This window comes from Schistocerca gregaria, chromosome 4 (genome assembly GCF_023897955.1).
Source record: "Schistocerca gregaria isolate iqSchGreg1 chromosome 4, iqSchGreg1.2, whole genome shotgun sequence".
In the NCBI taxonomy this organism is placed as follows: Eukaryota; Metazoa; Arthropoda; class Insecta; order Orthoptera; family Acrididae; genus Schistocerca; species Schistocerca gregaria.
The window spans coordinates 48,347,368-48,370,887 of NC_064923.1; the positions used below are offsets into that span (position 1 = coordinate 48,347,368).

General features: G+C 40.8%; 1 protein-coding gene across 1 annotated transcript in view; it reads right to left on the bottom strand.

Moving 5' to 3' along the window:
• Positions 1 to 23,520, bottom strand: part of LOC126266798 (ribosome biogenesis protein SLX9 homolog) — a 59,197-nt gene that overhangs the window by 19,719 nt on the left and 15,958 nt on the right. Inside the window, exons 2-3 of the mRNA XM_049971341.1 lie at positions 13,331 to 13,652; positions 12,474 to 12,666 (exon numbers count right to left, since the gene is read on the bottom strand). Of these exons, the coding sequence (XP_049827298.1) occupies positions 12,474 to 12,666; positions 13,331 to 13,643 (506 nt within the window). The 5' untranslated portion in view covers positions 13,644 to 13,652. The remainder of the gene's footprint in view (positions 1 to 12,473; positions 12,667 to 13,330; positions 13,653 to 23,520) is intronic.

The following is a 23,520-nucleotide window of genomic DNA, read 5'->3' on the forward strand; positions in this document are numbered from 1 at the left end:
TCTTGCCGCTAACATACTTCACATACGACCAGTATCTCTTTGGATTTTCTGTCAGGTTTTGAGACAAAGTTTCATTGTGGAAACTGTTATAGGCATCTTGCATTGAACTCCACACTAAATTTCGAGCTTCTGTAAAGAACCGCCAATCTTGGGGATTTTGCTTCTGTTTAAATTTGGCATGTTTGTTTCGTTGTTTCTGCAACAGTGTTCTAGCCCGTTCTGTCTACCAATTAGGATCAGCTCCGTCATTTGTTAGTTTATTTGGTATAAATGTCTCAATAGCTGCCGGTACTACTTCTTTGAATTTAAGCCACATCTGGTCTACACTTATATTATTAATTTAGAATGGGTGGAGATTCTCTCTTAGGAAGGTGTCAAGTGAATTTTTATCTGCTTTTTAGAATAGGTATATTTTTTTGCTTATTTTTGAGGATTTGGTGATTGCAATATTCAATCTCGCTACGACAACTCTGAGTTCACTAATCCATCTATTAGTTTTGATGCTCGTTATTAACTCACGATTATTTGTTGCTAGGAGGTCAAGAGTGTTTTCACAACCGTTTACTATCCACGTGGGCTCATGAACTAACTGCTCAAAATAATTTTCAGAGAATACGTTCAGCACAATTTTGGATGATATTTTATGCATACCTCCAGAATTAAACATGTATTTTCTCCAACATATTGAGGATAATTTAAAGTCACCACCAACTATTATCCACCAGATGGCAAAGGCTGTGAAGGAGTCACTGAAATGTAGAATGTTGTGTTAGGCAGTGTGCTCGGCAACAGGGTAGTCCAGTAGTTTCTTGGCTACAGTTTGTTGGTAGCCATTCACATAGACAGTCAGTTTGTTGGTTGTCACGCCCACATAGAATGTAGCACAGTGGTTGCAGTTTATCTTGTAGATCACACGACTGGTTTCACAGATAGCCCTGACTTTGATGGGATAGGTGATGTTTGTGACTGGACTGTGGTATGTGGTGATGGGAGGCTGAATGGGACAGGTCTTGTATATAGGTCTATTAGGTGGATATGAGATATGAGGCAAGCAGTTGGGAGCAGGGATTGTTTAAGGATGGATGAGGATATTGTGTAGGTTCAGTGAGCAGTGGAATACCACAGTGGGATGGGCAGGAGGGATACTGGATGGGATACCTCTCATTTCAGGGCACAACGAGAAGTAGTCGAAACCCTGGTGGAGAATATAATTCAGTTGCTCCAGTTCTCAGTGGTACTCAGTCTTGAGGGGAATGCTCATCTATCGCTGGATGGTGGGACTTTGAAAAGTGGTGGGTATCTGGAAAGCTAAGGCACTGGACATCTGTTTCTGTACAACGTTGGGAGGGTAATTACAGTCTGTAAAGGCCTCACTGACACCCTTGATTTATTTCAAGAAGGCTGCTTGTCACTACAGATGTGATGGCTACAGATGGCTGGGCTGCATGGAAGGAACTTCTTGGTACTGAATTTGTGACAGCTGTCGCAGTGGAGGTATTGCTGGCGGTTGGTAGGTTTGATGTGGGCACCGGTACTGATATAACCATCTTTGAGATGGAGGTCAACATCAAGGAAGGCTTGTTGAGTTGAGTAGGACCAGGTGACGGTGTTGAGTTTTTGGAGGAATGTGTGTAGGTCCCTCGATCCAGATTATGAAGATGTCATCAATGAATGCCAGCTGCCAGAGACTGTGGTCATGTGTGTGTGAGTTGAATATCTCTCTCTCTCTCTCTCTCTCTCTCTCTCTCTCTGTCTGTCTGTGTGTGTTTCCACAAAGGTGTTGTTGGCTGAAAGCTCATTTTGTGACAGCCTTTTTGCTGTGCCTATCTGTGACTCCACATGTCCATTATATGCTGAGTAGCAACTATCCTTTCTCATAACTTTTTTTATTTGAACTATTATTGTCATCAGTGACAGTTCTTTAGGACAGTCCAACACAGACGACATAAGGTGTTAAGTTTTCTCAAATTACAGTTATAGAGTTCTCAATGGGGACGTTTGTGCTAAATTTTACAATGTCAAATGTGGCCAGTAGCATGTCACTAGTAATTTGGATTTCTTTGGTCTCATTCACAAAAATCACACTGCTTACCATGCAGTAGTTAAACTGAATCTTGGATGCAACTTTCAGCTTTCTATACAAAAGTCTGTTTAGCTCTACCATAGGAGCATTGCTCCCTTTCACTATAATACACATACTTCTGCTTTCCTTGTGTGGCATATTAGGGGCATTCAACAGAGGCATAGTAATAAATCTATGTTACTCAAATAGGAGCAATAGGAATTGGATACCTTCTACTTTCTTTTCAAGAGATACTTGGAAAAATTTAGTGGGGTCTTCATCTGCAATGTTTTTGTTATTTTCACTGATATATTGCAATACTCCTCTACAACAACTAATGTATTCCCTTTATCCACAATAATTACCATTACTTCAATCTCCTGTCATTTTCTATTAATCCTATCTGTACGTGATAATCATTAATTTCTTCCCTGCATGTACTTTACATTTGACAACAGTCTCTGAGCCCTGACAGCCACCTTTGCCTCCTCTGTACCAGTTAATCTTTCTTACACACATACAGTCTTAATTTCAGCTATTACATCCGCTACATCACTGTTAGAGACGAGGTAGCACAAGCAAACTGCATGCCTTTATTAAGTAATTCTGTTTCCTCCTCTATGAATTTTACATTGGTTGGATTTACAACCTTATCAAAAAGAGTGGACTTCCATCACCTTCTCAGTATTATTATTACTACAAGTGATCCTTTAACAAGAACAGCTCCTTGCCTAACTTGGTTACAGCCTCATCCACTTTCTTGTTAAAACACAAAATTGTACAAATGCCATTTTTAAGTGCAAGAACTCTCAAATGAAGCTTACACATGCATTTGTATGTGTGTATATTGCTGACAAAGGCCTTAATGGCCAAAAGCTATAATTGAGTGAATATTTTTTGTTGCGCCTATCGCATCTCCGCCGTATGGTGAGTGGCAACTTTCCTTCTCTAATATTGTTACATTCCATCCTAGATTTTCCATTGTTTGATCTTCGTGAGGATACGTACTCAAGTGAACGTTGTCATCCATTGTACCTATACAGCTGAAGACCCAAAATAGAAGTGAAAAATAAAAATAAAAGTAGAAAGTATGTTCAGTTTTCATTAGGTCTGTGTCACATGATTCTGCTGGAATAAAATTTCTTGTTGTAACACTGCTTAACAGTGGTTGGAAGGTTTATTTTGTTGAATCTGGATCATTAGGACATTAAGGTGTACACATGTAAATTCTATTTACTACAGGGACTGCTTTCACTTTAGTTATTACTGACTATGACTTTTAATATGAATAATGAATTTCTGGCATTTAGAACACGCCAAAATGTGGCGCTCCATGGGCACTGCTCATTTCAATAACATTTTTGTACATTATTTGATGCTTATCTAGCAAGTTTTATACATTTTGGTATGTCATTACAGTTATCCTGTAGTATGGAACTGTGTACATCAATCGGTTATTGGTTTTTGTAATACTGACATTTAGGGTTTGCCATAATGAGGCATCCCATTTTTGTTTCCCCATGCTAATGGTGTTTTGTAAATAAAAAAATTTATTATTATGTGACACTTGTTTAGAATGTTTTATACATTTGTTATGTGGTTACATTGCAGCGTAGTATGGCACTGTAAACTCTACCCAGTTACTATTTGGAAGTCGTTCTGTGGTGATGAATAATTGTGTTTCATCGGTAGATTATAATTAGTGGTAGGTTTTAAAAGCAAATATATATGATTAATGCTAAGTAGCAATACCATTGTAAGGGTAATTGACATGGCATGCCTGAGCAGACGCATATGCTCTCGTGCCACTTATAGTGACCTCTGACTATTTTACCTTTGAGCTGCTATTTCTGCATTTGTTGGTGGTCCTCATTCTGTTGACAATAAACGTTGATTGTATATAGTAGATGATCTGTGCATGTTACTTATGAATTCTAGTTATGGCTTTTAGCATATTACTGGTTGTATTGCGTTTCAATACTTACGATGAATGTATGTGACTCTTTGTCTATGTAAGTGAGAACTACGTTCTCTGTTTATGTAAATGTTAACTTTAAAAGAAAGTTTATAAGAACCATTGTAATTTGTTTATAGGTGACGGTTTGGTGATAATAATTAGTCACTGTTAATAAAGGACATTTCTCATATCAACTTTGAAAGCTTTGAAAATAGTAGTTTCAATAAAACAAAATATGTTGCTGACCTTTCTCCTGCATCGTGCGGGAGGTTCACGGACAATGGGTACACCAGATGCAAGACTGAATAACAGTAATGAAGAAAGAGTTCGTCACAGGATTGCTATGGAGCCTGGGTCTCAACAATGGCAAGATATGTTAAATCCCATTAGCAGTAACAAACACAGCCTCCCACATGTTTTATGCTCCAACTAGATACCAATAAGTGTGATATCTGAAACATGGCTGCTGCCGAACAAACAATTTCTGCCCCTGGGGTAAATGTAACTCAAGCCATCAGTGATGATGGCTATGGGGAAGTGCAGTTCTCATGAGAAAAGAAATGCCACATAAAATTCAAGAAGATGATAGACAAGTGACATCACTTCAAGCTACAGTAGTGACATTATATACAAAAGGGAATGAAATAAATCAAACAATGGAAAATCCAGGATGGACTACGATAATATTATGAAAAGAATAGTTGCTACTCATCATACAGTGGAGATTCTGAGCCACAGATGGGCACTACAAAAAGACTATCAGAAAATACGCTTTCAGCCAACAAGGTCTTCATCGGAAATAGATAATACCAAGCACACGCACACGCAAATGCTCGCATGCATGCACTAATACAAATGCATCTCACACACACATGAACACAGTCTCTGCCTGCTGAGACCAGACTGTGAGCAGCAGTGCATCATGGGAGAAACAACCAGGTGGTGGGGGCAAGGAGGAGGCTGGAGTGGGGAGAGGGAGAGATAGCAGGGTAGGGGTGGGGGTTGTTAAAGTTTTGTTTATGGGAGCATACAGGCACAAGCTGGAGAGAGGATAGAGCACCTACGTGCAGCTCGGAGGTTCGACAGAGGGCAGGGTACGAGTTGGCGAGGGGGGGGGGGGGGGGGGGGAGAAGTTTCCAGAAAAACAGAGAAGTAAAAAGACTGTGAGTGCACTGGTGAAATAGAGAGCTGTGTAGTGCTGGGATGGAAACAGGGGAGGGGCTAGTTGAGTAAGGACAATAACTAACAAAGGTTGAGACCAGGAGAGTTATTGCAGCATACAATAAATTACATGGAGAGTTCCCACCTGTTTATCTCCGAAAAGCTGGTGTCGGCACAAGCCTTGAAAAAGTCATTGAAATGAAGAATGTCATGTTGGGTGGCATGCTCACAAGTGGGTGGTCCAGCTGTTTCTTGGCCACAGTTTGTTGGTTTGGTCATTAGTGCCACAGAACCTCTCACCAGAACCCCTCTCTCCCCTCACACCCACCGTTCCCCATGCTCCTTTCTTCTACACGCTTACTTAAGTCCTAAACCCAACCACCCAGGTTGTGAACAGTTACTGTGCCCCCACTGAGAGAGTCCCTGCTCTTGTAGGCAAACATCTTCAGCCATTTCCTGCAACCTACCCTCCTATGTAGGACACCATCCATTTCATCCACTTACTCTCCACAGTCCCTTTTCCTTTATCACATGGTGCTCTGCTCAATCACTATTTATGCCACCTCCCTTACACTAACATCCTAATGCTTACTGCTTTACCACAATTGAATGCTACCTTTCCTAATGCCCAGTGGATTCCAAACCTACAACCTCCTTCTTAGTTGCCATGATCAACTATATCCACACCCACAATTACTTTTCCTTTGAAGGCATCAGCTGCAAACAAATGTGAGGTATGGCTATGGGTGCCTGCATGGCACCACCCAATGTCAATATGTCCGTGATCCATCTAGAAGCATCCTTCCGACACACCCAGAATCCCAAACCACTCACCTGGTTCAGATGCACTGATGAAGTCTTTATGATCTCGATCAAGGCTGAGGACACCCTATCCACATTACTCCAGAACCTCAACACCTTCTCCCACAATCACTTCACCTGGTCCTACTCAAACCAACAAACCACCTTCCTCGATGCTGACCTCCACCTCAAAGACGGCTACATCAGTGCCAAACCTACCAACCACCAGCAACATCTCCACTTTGACAGCAGCCACAATCTCCATACCAAGAAGTCCCTTCCAAACAGCACAGCCACCTGCAGCCGTTGCATCTGTAGTGACAAGCAGCCCTCTCAAAATATACCAAGTGTCTCACTGAGACCTTTACAGCAGTAGCCAAGAAACAGCTGGACCACAATGTTGCTGAGCTAACCACCCAACACAACATTCTTCATTTGAATGACTGCTTCACAGCCTGTGCCATCTGGTGGATCCTTGCCACCTACATCAGCTTTTCGGAGATGTGCAGATGGGAACTCTCCCTGCATTGTATCCTAAACTCCTGTAACTCTCCTGGTCTCAACCTTCATTAAGTCATTGTCCTTACCCACCTAGCCCCTTCCCTGTTCCCATTCCAGCACTACACAAACCTCTATTCCACCAAGGCTCCTACATTCTTTTTACTTCTCTCCTTTTCCCTCCCCCAACTAACCTCCTGACTCCACCTAGTTGCCCTGTCCTCTCTCCAACTCACCCCTGTGTACTCCCACAAGCAGTGTGTTACCAGTCCCTACCCCTACCCTGCTAACCTTCCCTCTCCCAACCGCAGCCTCAACGTTGCGAAGTTGCTTCTCCCGTCGCGTACTGCTGCTCGCAGTCTGGCCTCAACAGCCAAAGACTGTGGTCGTGTGTGTGTGTGTGTGTGTGTGTGTGTGTGTGTGTGTGTGTGTGTGTGTGTGTGTGTGTGTGCTATTAACAATGAAGGCATTGTTGACCAAAAGCTTGCTTTCTGGCAGTCCTTTGTTGTGCCTATCTGCGACTCAGCACCTCCACTATATGGCGAGTAGCAACTACTCTTTCCATAGTATTATGGAATGAAATGAATGTAATATCGGTTTACTGCTTGCAAAGGGAGACCTTAATTAAGCAGCAACTGAGCTGAGTATGGAATTAAATAAATGTAATATCGGTTTACTGCTTGCAAAGGGAGACCTTAATGAAGCAGCTACTGAGTTTTTTAATATGGTAGAGCATCTGAAAACAACATTAGGCGATTTTGATGTGGAACGCCCAGCTTGGGGCTCACACCCAGAAAACAGGGCCAAAAGACTGACAGCAATGATTGTCGATGAAGATAACACTATCATTTCAAACGGTGGTTCCCTGTCAAGGATAACTGCACGAAACCAATGACTGAGGGCTATAGATGTAGATGTATGTTCAGTGTCAACGAGTTTAAAATTAGACTTCACATGGAGCGTCGCAGAACTCCATTGATCTGATCATCTAGCCACTATTTTTAGATGTGACACAGGGTGCAATATATGGAGCCATATAGCCAGACTAAAAATGGAACAGTCAGAAAGCAGACTGGAAAAGCATACTGCTAGACTTTCAGAAAAGATAGACATTTTCAGAAAGTGGAGAAACAAGAACAGATCATGCAAATTGCATTGTTTTTATTGAAGAAGCTGCAACAGTATCTAGCCTTTGTTCTGATAAGTAAAACATAATCGATATGGCAGGATGAGTAATGCAACAATGCACTGGTGGAATGAAGGGAAGCACTAAAACTGTACAAAAGGCATGCTTCAGAAGAAAGGTGCGTAAACTTCAATAGACTGTAGTAGGTGACAATAAAGCAACTATTAAAAAATAGGAAGAAATCTTCATGGATAAACTTTTGTAACAACCTTAAAGACATGCCCAGTTCAACCATCTGGTAACAAATTAAGTATATGTGTAGAATTTGTATCAATAGTATAACAGTACTTCTGAATGAAGTAGTGGATTATTTCTTGAAACATTTGGCACAACACTCAATTGAACAATACCTAGATAAGGAAAGAGACCATTTTCTTAGCAACTGCCTTGTTGTTGTTGTTGTTGTTGTTGTTGTCTTCAGTCCTGAGACTGGTTTGATGCAGCTCTCCATGCTACTCTATCCTGTGCAAGCTTCTTCATCCTTTCGAATCTGCTTAGTGTATTCATCTCTTGGTCTCCCTCTACGATTTTTACCCTCCACACTGCCCTCCAATGCTAAATTTGTGATCCCTTGATGCCTCACAACATGTCTTACCAACCGGTCCCTTCTTCTTGTCAAGTTGTGCCACAAACTTCTCTTCTCCCCAATTCTATTCAATACCTCCTCATTAGTTATGTGATCTACCCATCTAATCTTCAGCATTCTTCTGTAGCACCACATTTCGAAAGCTTCTATTCTCTTCTTGTCCAAACTATTTATTGTCCATGTTTCACTTCCATACATGGCTACACTCCATACAAATACTTTCGGAAACGACTTCCTGACACTTAAATCTATACTCGATGTTAACAAATTTCTCTTCTTCAGAAACACTTTTCTTGCCATTGCCAGTCTACATTGTATATCCTCTCTACTTCGACCATCATCAGTTATTTTGCTCCCCAAATAGCAAAACTCCTTTACTACTTTAAGTTTCTAATTTCCTAATCTAATTCCCTCAGCATCACCCGATGTCCATTCTGTTCAACTGCTCTTCCAAGTCCTTAGCTGTCTCTGACAGAATTACAATGTCATCGGCGAACCTCAAAGTTTTTATTTCTTCTCCATGAATTTTAATACCTACTCCGAATTTTTCTTTTGTTTCCTTTACTGCTAGCTCAATATACAGATTGAATAACATCGGGGAGAGGCTACAACCCTGTCTCACTCCCTTCCCAACCACTGCTTCCCTTTCATGCCCCTCAACTCTTATAACTGTCATCTGGTTTCTGTACAAATTGTAAATAACCTTACGCTCCCTGTATTTTACCCCTGCCACCTTTAGAATTTGAAAGAGAGTATTCCAGTCAACATTGTCAAAAGCTTTCTCTAAATCTACAAATGCTAGAAACTTAGGTTTGCCTTTTCTTAATCTTTCTTCTAAGATAAGTAGTAAGGTTAGTATTGCCTCACGTGTTCCAACATTTCTGCGGAATCCAAACTGATCTTCCCCAAGGTCCGCTTCTACCAGTTTTTCCATTCGTCTGTAAAGAATTCGCGTTAGTATTTTGCAGCTGTGATTTATTAAACTGATAGTTCGGTAATTTTCACATCTGTCAACACCTGCTTTCTTTGGGATTGGAATTATTATATTCTTCTTGAAGTCTGAGGGTATTTCGCCTGTCTCATAAATCTTGCTCACCAGATGGTAGAGTTTTGTCAGGACTGGCTCTCCCAAGGCCGTCAGTAGTTCCAATGGAATGTTGTCTACTCCGGGGGCCTTGTTTTGACTCAGGTCTTTTAGTGCTCTGTCAAACTCTTCACGCAGTATCTTATCTCCCATTTCGGGTGATGCTGAGGGAATTAGATTAGAAAAGGAGACACTTAAAGTAGTAAAGGAGTTTTGCTATTTGGGGAGCAAAATAACTGATAATGGTCGAAGTAGAGAGGATATACAATGTAGACTGGCAATGGCAAGAAAAGTGTTTCTGAAGAAGAGAAATTTGTTAACATCGAGTATAGATTTAAGTGTCAGGAAGTCGTTTCTGAAAGTATTTGTATGGAGTGTAGCCATGTATGGAAGTGAAACATGGACGATAAATAGTTTGGACAAGAAGAGAATAGAAGCTTTCGAAATGTGGTGCTACAGAAGAATGCTGAAGATTAGATGGGTAGATCACATAACTAATGAGGAGGTATTGAATAGAATTGGGGAGAAGAGAAGTTTGTGGCACAACTTGACAAGAAGAAGGGACCGGTTGGTAAGACATGTTGTGAGGCATCAAGGAATCACAAATTTAGCATTGTAGAGCAGTGTGGAGGGTAAAAATCATAGAGGGAGACCAAGAGATGAATACACTAAGCAGATTCAGAAGGACATAGGTTGCAGCAGGTACTGGGAGATGAAGAAGCTTGCACTGGATAGAGTAGCATGGAGAACTGCATCAAACCAGTCTCAGGACTGAAGACTACAACAACAACAACCACTGCTAAAGTTATTTGCTTGAATTGTTTTATAGGATTCCGAGAATGCATTACCCCTTAGGCATCCTATACGCGACGAGTGGGCAGGACCCCACATTTGGCGACGAGTATCCTCCAAACCCAGTGCTTGACGGCCACAGACTTTTTTTTATGTGCTGGTGCTGATTTGCTTTACAGTTACTTGTCATTTTTGCTAATCAGTGTTTTCAGTTGGGCATTGAAGAAATTTTCTTTGCTTTTTTTGTCTATTTGTTGTTTCTACTATGCTGCAGAAGTTTCGCTGGGAAGCCCTTATATATCGTCCATACAGTCCCGACCTCTCACCATGCGATTTCCATAATGTTGGAGCCCTGATGAAAGACATTTGTGACCACCGATATGCTTCCTACACAGAAGCAACTGCAAGCAGTTTTCAATGAAGGCACTACTCGTATGTTCTCTCAGTGGGTTAAATGTATTAACTGTCATGGCAATTATGTTTGAAATAATGAACAGTTTATTTACCTTTTTCTGTTTGTCTCATTTTCACCTAAACATCCCTTATGCAACTTGTACAGAAACTAGATGACAGTTATACAGTTGACGGGCAAGGAAGAGAAGCAGTGACTGAGAAGGGAGTGACACAGGGTTGCTTCCATGCCTAGTGTTATTCAATCTGTTCATTGAGCATGTATTAAAAGAGATCACAGAGAAATTTGGATAAGGAATTAAAGTTGAGGGAGAAGAAATACAATCTTTTGAGCTTGCCAATGACATTATAATTCTGTTACATGACAAAGGACATGGAAGATCTGTTGAACAGAATGGACAGTGCCTTGATAAAAGGTTATAGGTGAATGTAAGCCAAAGTAAAATAATGGTAAAAGAATGTAGTCTCATTAAAACAGGTGATGCTATATGAATAAGATTATAAAAATGACACACTAATAGTTGTAGAATAGTTTGGCTATTTGGACAGCAAAATAACTTATAATGGCTGAAGTAAAGAGGATATAAAATGCAGACTGACAATAGGAAAAAAATTTCTAAAGAGAAATTTGTTAACATTTAATAAAATTTAAGTGTAAGGAAATCTTTTCTGATGATGTCTGTATGGATCGTAGTCCTGTAAGGAAGTGAAAAATGGACAATAAACAGTTTATACAAGAGCAGAATAGAAGCTTTTGAAATGTACTGCTACAGAAGAAAGTGGAAGATTACATGATTAGACTGTATAACTGATGAAGAGGTACTGATTGAATTTAAGACCAAAGACTTTGAGGGAAAATTTTATTAAAAGAAGGGACACAATGACAGGACACTTCTTGGGACATCATGAAATCGTCAGTTTGGTGCTGGAGGGAAGTGTATGGGGATAAAAACTGTAGAGGGAGAACAAGGCTCGAGTACAGTTAGAAGGTTCAAATGGGTGTAGGTAGCAGTGGTTACACAGAGATGACGAGATCTGCACAGAATAGACTAGCATGGAGAGATACATCAACTGAAGACAACAACAACAACAACAACAACAACAACAACAACAACCAAGATCCAGTTCTACGTATATCGCCATAAACTGAAAGAAATAAACTACCAAATTGCCTGCAGCACGTGAGAAAAGATGCAAAGAATAACACTACACCTTTCAACAATGATTTTATTACCTAATTTAATGCTTGTAACATATTTTAAACAAATAACACTTCACAAGTTCTAACCGAAATGCTTTAATTCTAAAAATATGAGATGCTCAGAAAAAATTATACAATGGAATTGTAAAAGAGAAATCATCCAATTATGATACCATAAACCACACCAATGGATATTGTGCAGCAGCCATCTATACAGCAGTGCCTGTAGCCAGGAGGAAAGAGTTGAAATTCTAATGTTGAAATCATTTTACTGAATGCCTCTAGAACAGTTACACGATAAGTTTTGTTTCTCCATCTGTTCCCAATCAATTTCAAAAGAGCCGAAATTGCCAATGACAGCCTTAGAGAAGTTTGCAATTTTTTTAAGTTCTGTATAACATGAAAGGCAACCAAGTTTGAAACTGCTTTGTATATTTCATGCATTTCTATTAATTTATATAGATTTCTAAATGACTATGAATTAAAATAATAATAAAAAGTGTTAGTTATGATTTGTAAAACATATTTTTGCTATCTGGCACGTACTTTATGATTTACAACAACTACCAAGTTGAGTATTATGTGGTGAACCGAGTTTCTACAGACACTGTCACAAATCATAAAATTTGGCTACCAGTACATGCCTGTAGTGAAGCCAGACTTATGGGTAGGCATCACCGAAAGCTTTCTGAAAATATTTCTATGCAAGAAATGTATTAGAAATAATGTCTTACATATTTTTCTGCCTCCATTTTAGTTTTGGAACTGATCTCTTCTTAGGTGCAGGTCTTTTTCTTTCTTTCTTTTTATGACATTCAATGGCCGGAAGAGCATCAACTAGAGGCTTTAAATCTCCTATTACTGCTCTTTTCTGACGTTGTCGTTTTTTCTTCTCCTCCATCTTCAACTTTTGAATTGCATTTATTTCTGTAACAGATTTCTTCATCAATTTCTAGAATCCCTTCAAGAAATCCAGACTACTACAAAAACCATTACTGTCAAATAGCACCATGTTTTGTCCAATAGTATGTACTGCTATCAACAAATAAACTAATAAAAAATGTGTTGGTTAACATTCAAGACTGGGTTTGCACTACTAGACTTGATATAAATTTCGAAAAGTACACTGTTCCAGCATTATCGGATTTACAAAATACAGTGTATGGGTGAACTGGAGGAAGAACAGTGCATAGCAGATCTGCTAAAATGTTTAGATTCAGCTGCTCCTACCATGAGAATAAATTTCATCTTCAAGAAATAATTTAATATATTTTGCACCTTTTTAATCATACATGTAATATGGAATAAGATTTTGGGGATATCATTTTCAACAAACTAATGATTGCACAATAGAAAGTACTTTAAACTGCATGTCAGATCCAACAGAGTACATATTGTAATGACTGTTTAAGAAGTTTGGAATATTAATTACCGCCTCACAGCACATTCATACACTGAAGAAATTTACTATCAACAATGACACTGTGTGTGTGTGCGAGCACGCGTGTGCAATACTTTGTGTTCAAAAAGTAAACTGGTAATTTTATTGTTAGGTAACATAATAAAACTGTATTTCAAACTTATTACTTACTGCTAATGAAGGTCTCATGCCTGGCAAGTCTCCTTTCTTTCTTTGATGTAATACGGTTTTTGAATTCCCTCTTGTTAACTGAGACTACACTTCTTGAGTCATCAAAACAAAGGTCCTTCTTCAAGTCTTCAAATTTAATATCCATTCCAGCAAAAATGTTATTCTCGGATAAGTTTGGAAGGGGTGTTAAAGTATCTGTGTTCTGTGGGATAGTTTCATCCTTCAGTGAGACAATGAAATTTCCAGCATCTTTTACTTCAGGCTCCTCTCTTGATAAATGAAATTTCTTCCTCAATCTTTTCACTTTACCCATTTTGAAGGCCTAAAATACAAGAAAACTGTTAGCATCACAGATATAATGTACTCTGCAATGGGTACACACATGAATAAACAGTGACAGGAATATCACTTTTGTAATGAGTGGTTTCTTCACTTTGTAAGGAAGCTGGAAAAAACTGGTACACGGGAATAGACAATAGGCAATATTCTCTGTCAAGTAGAAGTTTTTCTAACTTAATTTTATCAGTGATAGTAATAATAACAATCAAATACATGTGGATGGGTTACTACTGGTCAAATAGAAGAAGTAATAATCAACAGACAGATATAAAGAAAGAAACAGCAAATGGCTTGGAAAAAAAAGATACAAAGTACAGGATAAGAACAGAAATAAATGGAAATAAACTACAGCACTGAAGAGAACAGGGTTGTTTCCACCTATATTGTATGGACTTACTCCAATTCATAACAAGGGTTTAAGTATTACAGCCGAGAGCAAGGAATATTGGTGCTCATAGATACTACTTAACCAAACATCTTTTGTCATTTTTGAAACCATTTGTGAGAAAATGTTCATACCACATTTGCAACTTAATGGACCTCATCAAGAGATGTAGTTATCTGAGCTGTTCCAAGTTAGCTTTGATGTGGTCTATCTTTTTACAACAGCCCGACTTGTAAAGTTCTGGGACCGATTGGCAACAAATTTCAAGTACACATCACAGCCTTATTCTTAATGTTTAACAAGATACTTTTTGAAGAAAGTGATAGCTTTTCTGTGGGAAGCAGCTCTGCTCCCACTCCACCTCCTTCCAACCCTTAGTGACCATCTTATGTACGTAGGGTTTTGAGGAAAGTGTCCTGGAATCAGTAGGTCTTCAGCCAAAAGATTTTTAGCAATATGTTCACGAAACTTTTATAGTGGACACCCCTTGGAGAGAACCTGTTAATGTAGTTTTTGCACCATCTCAGCTTAATTCATAAGACCATCCTGTTTGCTATAGCAATAGAAAAATATGCTAATCTCCCACTCTATGATGTTATGATTAGACAAGACGATGGCTCTCAACGTCATTCATTTCACTGTAAGCCCAATCACATGCATTTATATTTAGTCATCCAGTTGTAATAGTCTTCTGATTTTCTGACAGAATGCATAACCTGAGCCCTCTTTAAGGAAAATTGATATTCCATTTGGTAGATCAAAAGGATGTCATCAACTAAAGAAAAAGAAAAAAATTCTGACAATGATTACAGTAAGCCAGCAAAAGCCACAGTTTAATTTTGTTTGTTGGTGACATCTCTATCAAGACAGGCAGAGTCTTATTAAAATTCAAGTGATGGTGGCTTTCTGTCCACCATCCAAGACAGAACATTCTTTATCAATGGATTACTTTTGTTGTTGCAGAAGGATGGAGTAGAAAAGGGCTGTTCAAAAAATAGCCAATATTTTTTTACTCTATACATCATGAATCATATCAAGACAAACAATCTCTGTTCGTAGGCACAAGTGATGCAGCTGCCCAATTTTTTCACACCTGCAAAAACAATCAGTAGCTGGCTAACCGTTGATAAGTGAACACATGTAAATGGTAGTCATCGGATTGTGTGCTGTAGATAAAATGACAGAAAAAGTGGAACAATGTTATTGCATCAAATTCCATTTTAAGCTTGGCAATTCTAAAGCTGAAACACTCAGCAAGATTTTAGAAGTGTTTGAGGACAAGGGGATAGCTACCAAACAGATAAAGGAATGATACACCAGTCTCAAAAATGGCTGCTTATCAGTAACGAGTGAAGCACATTCGGGTAGGTCCTAAACTTCCACAAATGAGACGAGGACACTGCCAGTACAGGAAAGACAAATCAGAATGAGAGAACTTGCAGACAAGGTTAAAATTAGTACCGGACCCATCCACTCCATTTTAACAAAACATTTGGATCTCAAGAGGATCTCAGCAAAATTTGTGCCAAAGCTGTTAATGACTGGAACAGAAGCAACTTTGTCTGGTGATCACACAGGACATGCCGGACACTGAACAGTAATGCCAACTTAACACTGGTGATTAATTTTGAGTTTATGGGCACAACCCAGTTACAAAGTTCCAGTCACTGCAATTCACCAACCCCGAGACCCAAAATGAGAGGCAGGTCTGCAGCAATGTGGAAGTTATGCTGTCCTTTTTATTTTTTACTCCAATAATATGGTTCATCACAAGTACACCCCTGAAAGTACTATTGTCAATAATGAGTACTACAAAGACGTTCTGCACTGCCTTTGTGAAGCACTGACACACAAACAGCCAGACTTAGGGACAGCAGGCAGTTGGCACCTTCACCATGATAATGCACCAACTTGTCATCCTCAATTAATTCAGACTTTTTGTCCAAACACCACATGGCTGTGGTTTGTCCACCTCCCAATTCCCCTCACCTAACAGTGCGTGACTTCTGGCTTTCCCCTAAACTAACCCTAAAAGGGACCAGATTTGAGAACAGGGAAGGCATTTTTTGTTTGTTTGTTTTGTTTTAGGGTACAGAAACAACTGGAATCATACATGCCCACATCAAAACTACAGAACATGAAAACAGAAAGGAGTTAAAAAAAATGACTACACAACAATCCCAAATGACATAAGAGAAGACATCTAAAAACAGGACGTGGAGAAAGGGCTACGAAAGACACCATACAGTAATGGAGGTCCAAAACTAAAAATTAAATGACCTTCGGCATATTGCTTTGATGGATAAAAAGTAAAATGTCATTGACAGCCTGTGCGTCATTTGCTAAAACGGCCGATAACTCAGATGGCAAACCCCAGCGGGAATGTAAACGGTTAAAAAATGGACATTCCACCAGGAAGTGGTGGACTTTTAAAACTTGGGCACAATGTGTACAAAGTGGTGAGGGAGTGCCACTTATCAAATGATGATGACTAAAATGGCAGTGCCCAATATGCAACCTAGTAAAAATGACCTTCTCTCAGCAGGAGGACCGAGAGAAGGTGGTCCAAGCCACTGGGAGAGGCATAATATTCATGAGCTTATTTCCATGGAGGGAGGACCAACGGCTATGTCAAAAGGACACCTCCTGACAGACGGCAACACAGAGATCATTGGAGGGAATAAAGGAACTAGTGGGCTGAGGTACGAAGACTGCAGCCTTGGGGCTGCAGCGTCAGTAGCCTCGTTTCCTGACAGACCAACATGACCAGGAACGCACATGATCTTCACAGTGACTCTACCAATTGTGAGGAATAGACAGTTTTCCTGGACCCATTGCACTAGCGGATGGGTGGTTTACAGCACACACAGACTTTGAAGGATGCTGAGAGAGTCTGAGCAGAGGACACAATTGAAAAGATGGAGTTGCCTGGGCCCTTTTGGCCTGCTAAAGGGCGAAGAGCTCAGCCGACATCTAAAAATGTGGGTGCCAATGATGAAGGCACACCCAAAACCATGGTCAGTCTGAGAGCCATCAGTGTACACAAAGGTGCTATCACGAAATTCCATGCAAAGGTCATGAAACTGAAGGCGACAGAGCGAGGCTGGAGTAGAATCCTCAGGAAGCGAATGAAGGCCAAGGTTAACATGGGCCACTTCATGAAGCCAAGGTGGTGAAGGGTTCACACCCACCAGGCAAGTTGCAAGTAGTGTGAAGTTAAGCTGCTGAAGCAAATGCCAAAAGCGCACTCCAGTTGGTAACGGAGAAGAGGGACACGCCCCATACTGGCAATCAATGGAATCATCAAAGAAGGAGGCATAGGATGGGTGGTTATGCAGGGCAGAAATATGGCATGCATAGCTACTGAGGAGAAACTCATGGCGCTAGCACAGTGGTAGTTAGCAGCTTCAGCATGCAGACTCTCAACCGGATTAGTGTAAAAGGTGCCAGTGGCCAAACTGATGCCACGATGGAGGATAGCATTGAGACAGTGTAAGAGGGAAGGACGTGCAGAGACAAAAACAAAGCACCCACAATCAAGTTTCAAACAGACAAGAGACCAGTAGAAATAGAAAATGGTGGTTCGATTGGCACCCAGGAAGTACCATTGACAAGTAGGACATTGAGGGACTGCTTACTGTGGCCTACCAGATAAGAAACATGGGAGGACCAAGAGAGTTTCCTATCGACCATAAGCCCCAGGAATTTCGTAGTTTCAATGAACAAGTGCAAGATGTAAAGATGATGGGAGGAACCATTTGTGTCACCAGAAAGTCATACAGACGGTTTTCTCGATGGAAAAACGAAAGCCATTGTCAATGCTCCAGGTGTAAAGACGATCAAGACAACACTGAAGGTACCATTCAGTGATACAGGTCCATGGAGAACCGCAATAGATGGCAAAATTGTCAACAAAACAGGAGCCAGAGATGCCCGGCAGGAGACAGGCCATTATAGGGTTAGTGGCGATAGCAAAGAGGATTACGGTCAGGACAGAACCCTGAGGCACACCGTTTTCATGGATAAAGGTGTCCGACAAGGCAGAACCCACAAACACCTTGAAAACTCAGTGTTTTAAAAATCCCTGAAGGAAACAGAGCAGATAGCCATGGAAGCCCCACGTGTAAAGAGTACAGACGATACCAGTTCTCCAATAGGTGTAATAGGATTTCTCCAAATAAAAAAACCATGGCCGCAGTCTGAGATTTTCACAGAAAACCATTCATGACATTGATGGACAAAGTAACAAGATGATCAACTGCAGAATGCCACACTCAAAATCCACATTGTGCAGTTGTTAGTAAATTGCATGAGGTGAGCCACCATACCAGCCGGGCATAAATCATATGTTCCATCACCTCGCAAACACAGCTGGTGAGAGAGATGGGGCAGTAGTTAGAGGGAAGGTTTTTGTCCTTACCGGGCTTAGGTATGGGTATGACGGTGGCTTCACGCCAACGTCCGGGAAATGTGCCCTCTGCCCACATGTGGTTGTACGTTGAAACACCCCCGATTAAATTCCTTCATTCAGCTTGTGTAATTTATCGAAGCCGCCAAACAGTTAATTATTATGAAACTTCCTGGCAGATTAAAACTGTGTGCCTGACCGAGACTCGAACTCGAGACCTTTGCCTTTCGCGGACAAGTGCTCTACCATCTGAGCTACCGAAGCACGACTGAAGCCTGGTACTCACAGCTTTACTTCTGCCAGTATATCGTCTCCCGAGTTCGAGTCTCGGTCGAGCACACAGTTTTAATCTGCCAGGAAGTTTCATATCAGTGCACACTCCACTGCAGAGTGAAAATCTCATTCCAGTTAATTATTATGTGCTTAATGGATGAAGGCTATTGGTTTTCCATCTGTGGTTTCGGGGGTATTTCAACCAAGTGCAGCTGTTTTGCAACTCGATAGTGGAATGATTGAAAGTTTGTCTATTATTAAGGACCACAAAGGTTGTGATATGCAAACTGTATTGTATTTTCTACGGACACACAAATTCTGAGGCAGTTGCTACCTTCACCTTACACGTCTAATTACGGCTATATCTTTTTATTGATTGCTGATTTTCAGTACTTCGTCACACACAATGCTCATGATTAACATTCACAACAATCCTCACTGCAATCCATGGTTGTTGCTGGCTGACACGGTTGACGCGAAACACGTAATTCGGCACTTGTCACTTTCTGTTTCGTATGACTCGAGAATCGGTATTAGTGAGGGTCAACCCCACGACGATCAGGGGCACATGCCCACTCGCCATACTCCGGTGAATTTTACTCAAACACCATTCTTGCTCGTCTTTCCTGCACTACTTCTCACTCGACACTTTCTAGTACTACCGCGAACTCAACAGTCGTCTCACTGCCTCCTGCATCGCTTGACAATTGACTTCTGTCTACTATCGACCTGGGCGTCGGATACTAGCAGCTATGTTCATGGGATCACGGATCCCTTACAACGTGTTAAGCAGAAAGTCCTTGCCCACAAGAGAAAAGTAGGCTACTGCAACATCTGAATATAAACAGCATCTAGCTCTGGCGCACAGGATCGGAATGAACTGTGAGCATGATCTAGCTCCCTCTTAGTAAAGGTGACATCGTAGCACTCGTGAGTCTGAGAAGAGAAGGCTATCGCCCGAGCCTCCTTCACTTGTTTCTGATGAAGGAAGGCAGGGTGATAGTGAAAGAGCTTGAAATTTCCGCAAAATGGCGGGCCAAGGTGTTGGAGATAGCCATACTGAACAAGATAACATCATCTGCTACTGTCAGGCCAGAAATTGGCAAATGGATCTTAGTTCATGAGAGCTGTCGAAAGTTGGCCCACAAGACAGAGGAAGGGGTGGAACAGTAAAAAGAACTAGTGAATGAAATCCAGCTAGCTTTTTTGCTATCCTGGAGAATGCGACTACAGTTTGCACACATCTCTTTATAATGAATGCAGTTTGCCATTGTAGGATGATGGTTAAAAATGCAGAGAGCATGTCTCCGTGCACGAATTGTGTTGTGGCATGCCTCAGTCTACCATGGGACTGGGACACAGTGTGGTAAAGAGGAAGTGCGAGGAATGGGATCTTCTGCAGCAGTAAGGATAATGTTTGTGAGTTAGCCCACCTCGTCATCAAAACTGGGGAAATCCTGTTCTTCGAAGGTCGCCAGGGAGGAGTAAAGCCACCAGACAACCTTAGTAAGTTGCCATTTGCATGTGCACTCAGGTGAGGTAGGAGTCAGCAAATGGACAGCACATGGGAAATGGTCACTTGAGTAGGTATCAGAAAGAATGGACCACTCAAGATGATGGATAAGCTAGGCCGTGCAGAAGGATAGGTCCAAATGGGAATAGGTGTACGAGGAGTCGGAAAGGAATGTGGGTGTTCCAAGCAGAAGAAGCTGAGTTAATTAAGAAGATCAGTCAAGAGGGCACCTCTCTGACAGGTTCTGAGAGTATCCCAAAGGGCATGATGCACATTAAAGTTACTGAGTAGCAGAAATGTGGGAGGTAGCTGCCCAATAAGCTGAAGGAAGTCTGCCCTGGTGACATCAAATGATGGATGGACATAAATGATACAGTGGGAGAAAGTCAGGTGAGGAAGGAAAAGGTGAACTGCAACAGCTTGAAGATGAGTAGTCAGGGAGATGGGAAGATGAGTAGTCAGGGAGATGGGTTGACTATGAATTTCATCCCATATGAGCAGCATGACACTCCCATGAGACAGAATGCCGACCTCAGGGGAAAGGTCAAAACGAACTGGGAAGAAATGTGAAAGGTCAAAGTGGTCATGACGACACAATTTTGTTTCCTGAAGGCAGAGTACAAGGGCATCAGCTTGCTTGTTCTACCAGTCTGTGTAGTCCAATGAAGAAAAATTGTTGGTGGTGAACACCGGCGACACAGAGACCGGCCAGGCTAAGCATCATGTGGCAACACCAATGGACATCTGAGTTTCCACCACTGATGGCATTGCCTGCTGGCAGTGTGGTCGGTCTTGCAATTATGATGATGACATATGATTATGTGATAATGAATTGTGCAACATACGTAGCCGATATCTGTGTTTGATGACTCAACTCATTCCAGGTGCCTAAACGAAATATCGTGCATGGTAGTAAACAATGACTGGTTGCACAGCCAAAACAACACAGATTCTTCAGTATCCTGGTAACATTTCAAGGTCCACATCTTACAAAGTGTCTGAAAAAATAATAAAGGAAATCCCAGGAATCAACATGGGACCAGGCTTTGACTCTGGCAACAACACATTTCACTATCATTTGTTAATCAGCTGCAGTGGTAACATATTGGTTTCAGCATGAGAATCAACTAACCTCTTTCATTCCAGTTCCAGGATGTAACCCACACAAGATGCCAGTGTTATGCAAGCTACTTAGCAGAAGACTGGGTAACCAATCCCAGCTAAAAACTATGTTAGCAAACCAATCAATGCTGGTGGCTTCTAGGCTTACAACCTTCATAGTTAACGTAATGTTCCCTTCAGGTAACCACATGCAAACTTTTTCACACTTCTAGTAACATGGACAAACAACAAACGGAATGTATACACCAGGTGGTAATCAGTCAACATTCACATATGTTGGGGTAAGCCCACCTATGTACTCTTTAGAGCCTATATATTCTTACAACAATAAGAAACAAATGAACTACCAGACAACCACAAACAGCATTTCCCTCCTACAACCAGGGAAACTGAAATATATTTCAGACATTCTCATGAACACACTATTCTGATACTAGCACTGCAAGAGACCATATTCATAGATGACGATGTGATGGAGTCACATGGCTATAGAATCTACAAAGGACAAACAGTTAACAGAAAGACAAAGAACATACCACACCTGGGTACAGGTCTCTTTGTCAGTAAGACAATGGAAGAACATGTGCCATATCCTTCACAGCTCTCAATAAAGCCTATACGATCATTAACTTCCATGCTCCCGCCAATGACATGGATAGGAAGGATATTAAAATAGTACAAAAACTCTGGAGAGAACTAGAAGAAACAGTGGATAAGAAGGAAACAACGGAGAAGGAGAAGAAACTCAAGAATAGCTGGACAATATCCCGTCCACAATAGAAGAAACAGGACTGGTAGACCGGTGCAGAAACTACAAGCTGCTCCCTGGATCTACAGCATTTGAACATTTTCCCACAACAGACATGGAAACAACACTACATTAAGGGAGATGCATCTCTGCTATATAGTGAATAGCAACTTTCCTTTTCATAATATTGTCACATTCCATCCTGGATTTCCCATTGTTTGAACACTAAATTAGGGGTGTTTCAAGTGGATTGTGTTGCTATTAGCAGGAAAAATGGCAATCAAATACTCAATATGAAGGTACTGAGCAGTGCCAACATTGTCTCAGATCACTATCAGTCACTGGTTAGAGGAAATTAATTCCCACTCACAAAGCACAGAAATAATAACTGCAATAAATTCACAATTCACAGATTCAATTCAGCTTGTCTGCAAGATAATGACATTCTTACCAACACATTAGCTAACAACTACAAAAAAACGATGACATGCAGCAATTGCTACTATCCCAGCGGCCAAGAAGAACAAACATCCATGGCACACAACAGTATGTGGCAAGGTGATTGAGTATCCATGCAAGTGTGGCTCAAGTGACACACCAATAAAAGGACAGTTAATCATAGAATCTTCCTAACAACCAGGAAAACCGCAGCCAGGGACATCAGAAAACCCAAGAGAGAGTATACAAGGACATCATCGAGTGGGCCTTACAGAAGACGAGCAACAGAGACCTTCACTAAACTATCCATCGGTAAGTAACTGGCCGTTTGGCCCAGACACTTCACCTCCATGGACCAGATGGGAAATTTAAACTCAGTAAGAAGGACTGCAGGGTAGCAATCTCAGAATACTTCACCAGACTCCTCAATCTGAAGAGAAGTTGTACACTGGGATTCCAACCAACTGAAGAGAAGATCCAGATGATTATTTCCCCAACTCAAATCCAACAAAGCCTCACCTCAAGTAGAAATCTGTTGACTTCCAAAAGGCCCAACTCTGTAGGCAAATATTCCCTCTTCTGCACATGAACCAAATTGGGTGTAGATAAGACCTTGAACTCTTTGAAAGAAAAACTGACCAATACGACATCTAAAGTAAAATTCACAGAAGTGTCAAGAAAATTGAAGATAAGAACTGGTGTTGGACAAGGAGGCCATATATATATAGAAATTGACATGATCAGAAACAAACATATTATTGACATCTGCAGATGATGTTTTGATAATTAGTCTTTTCAAATGTTGGCTTCATGTCAAAATGATAAATTCAATTTCTCTGCAAAATTTCAGGTAAAATAGCTGCAACTAAAGCTCTGGCGGTTACTGCAGAGAAGTTAGCATATACATTAAGAATGGCACATTGTTGTAGTTGGTTGGTTTGGAGTGAAAGGGACTAACCTGCAA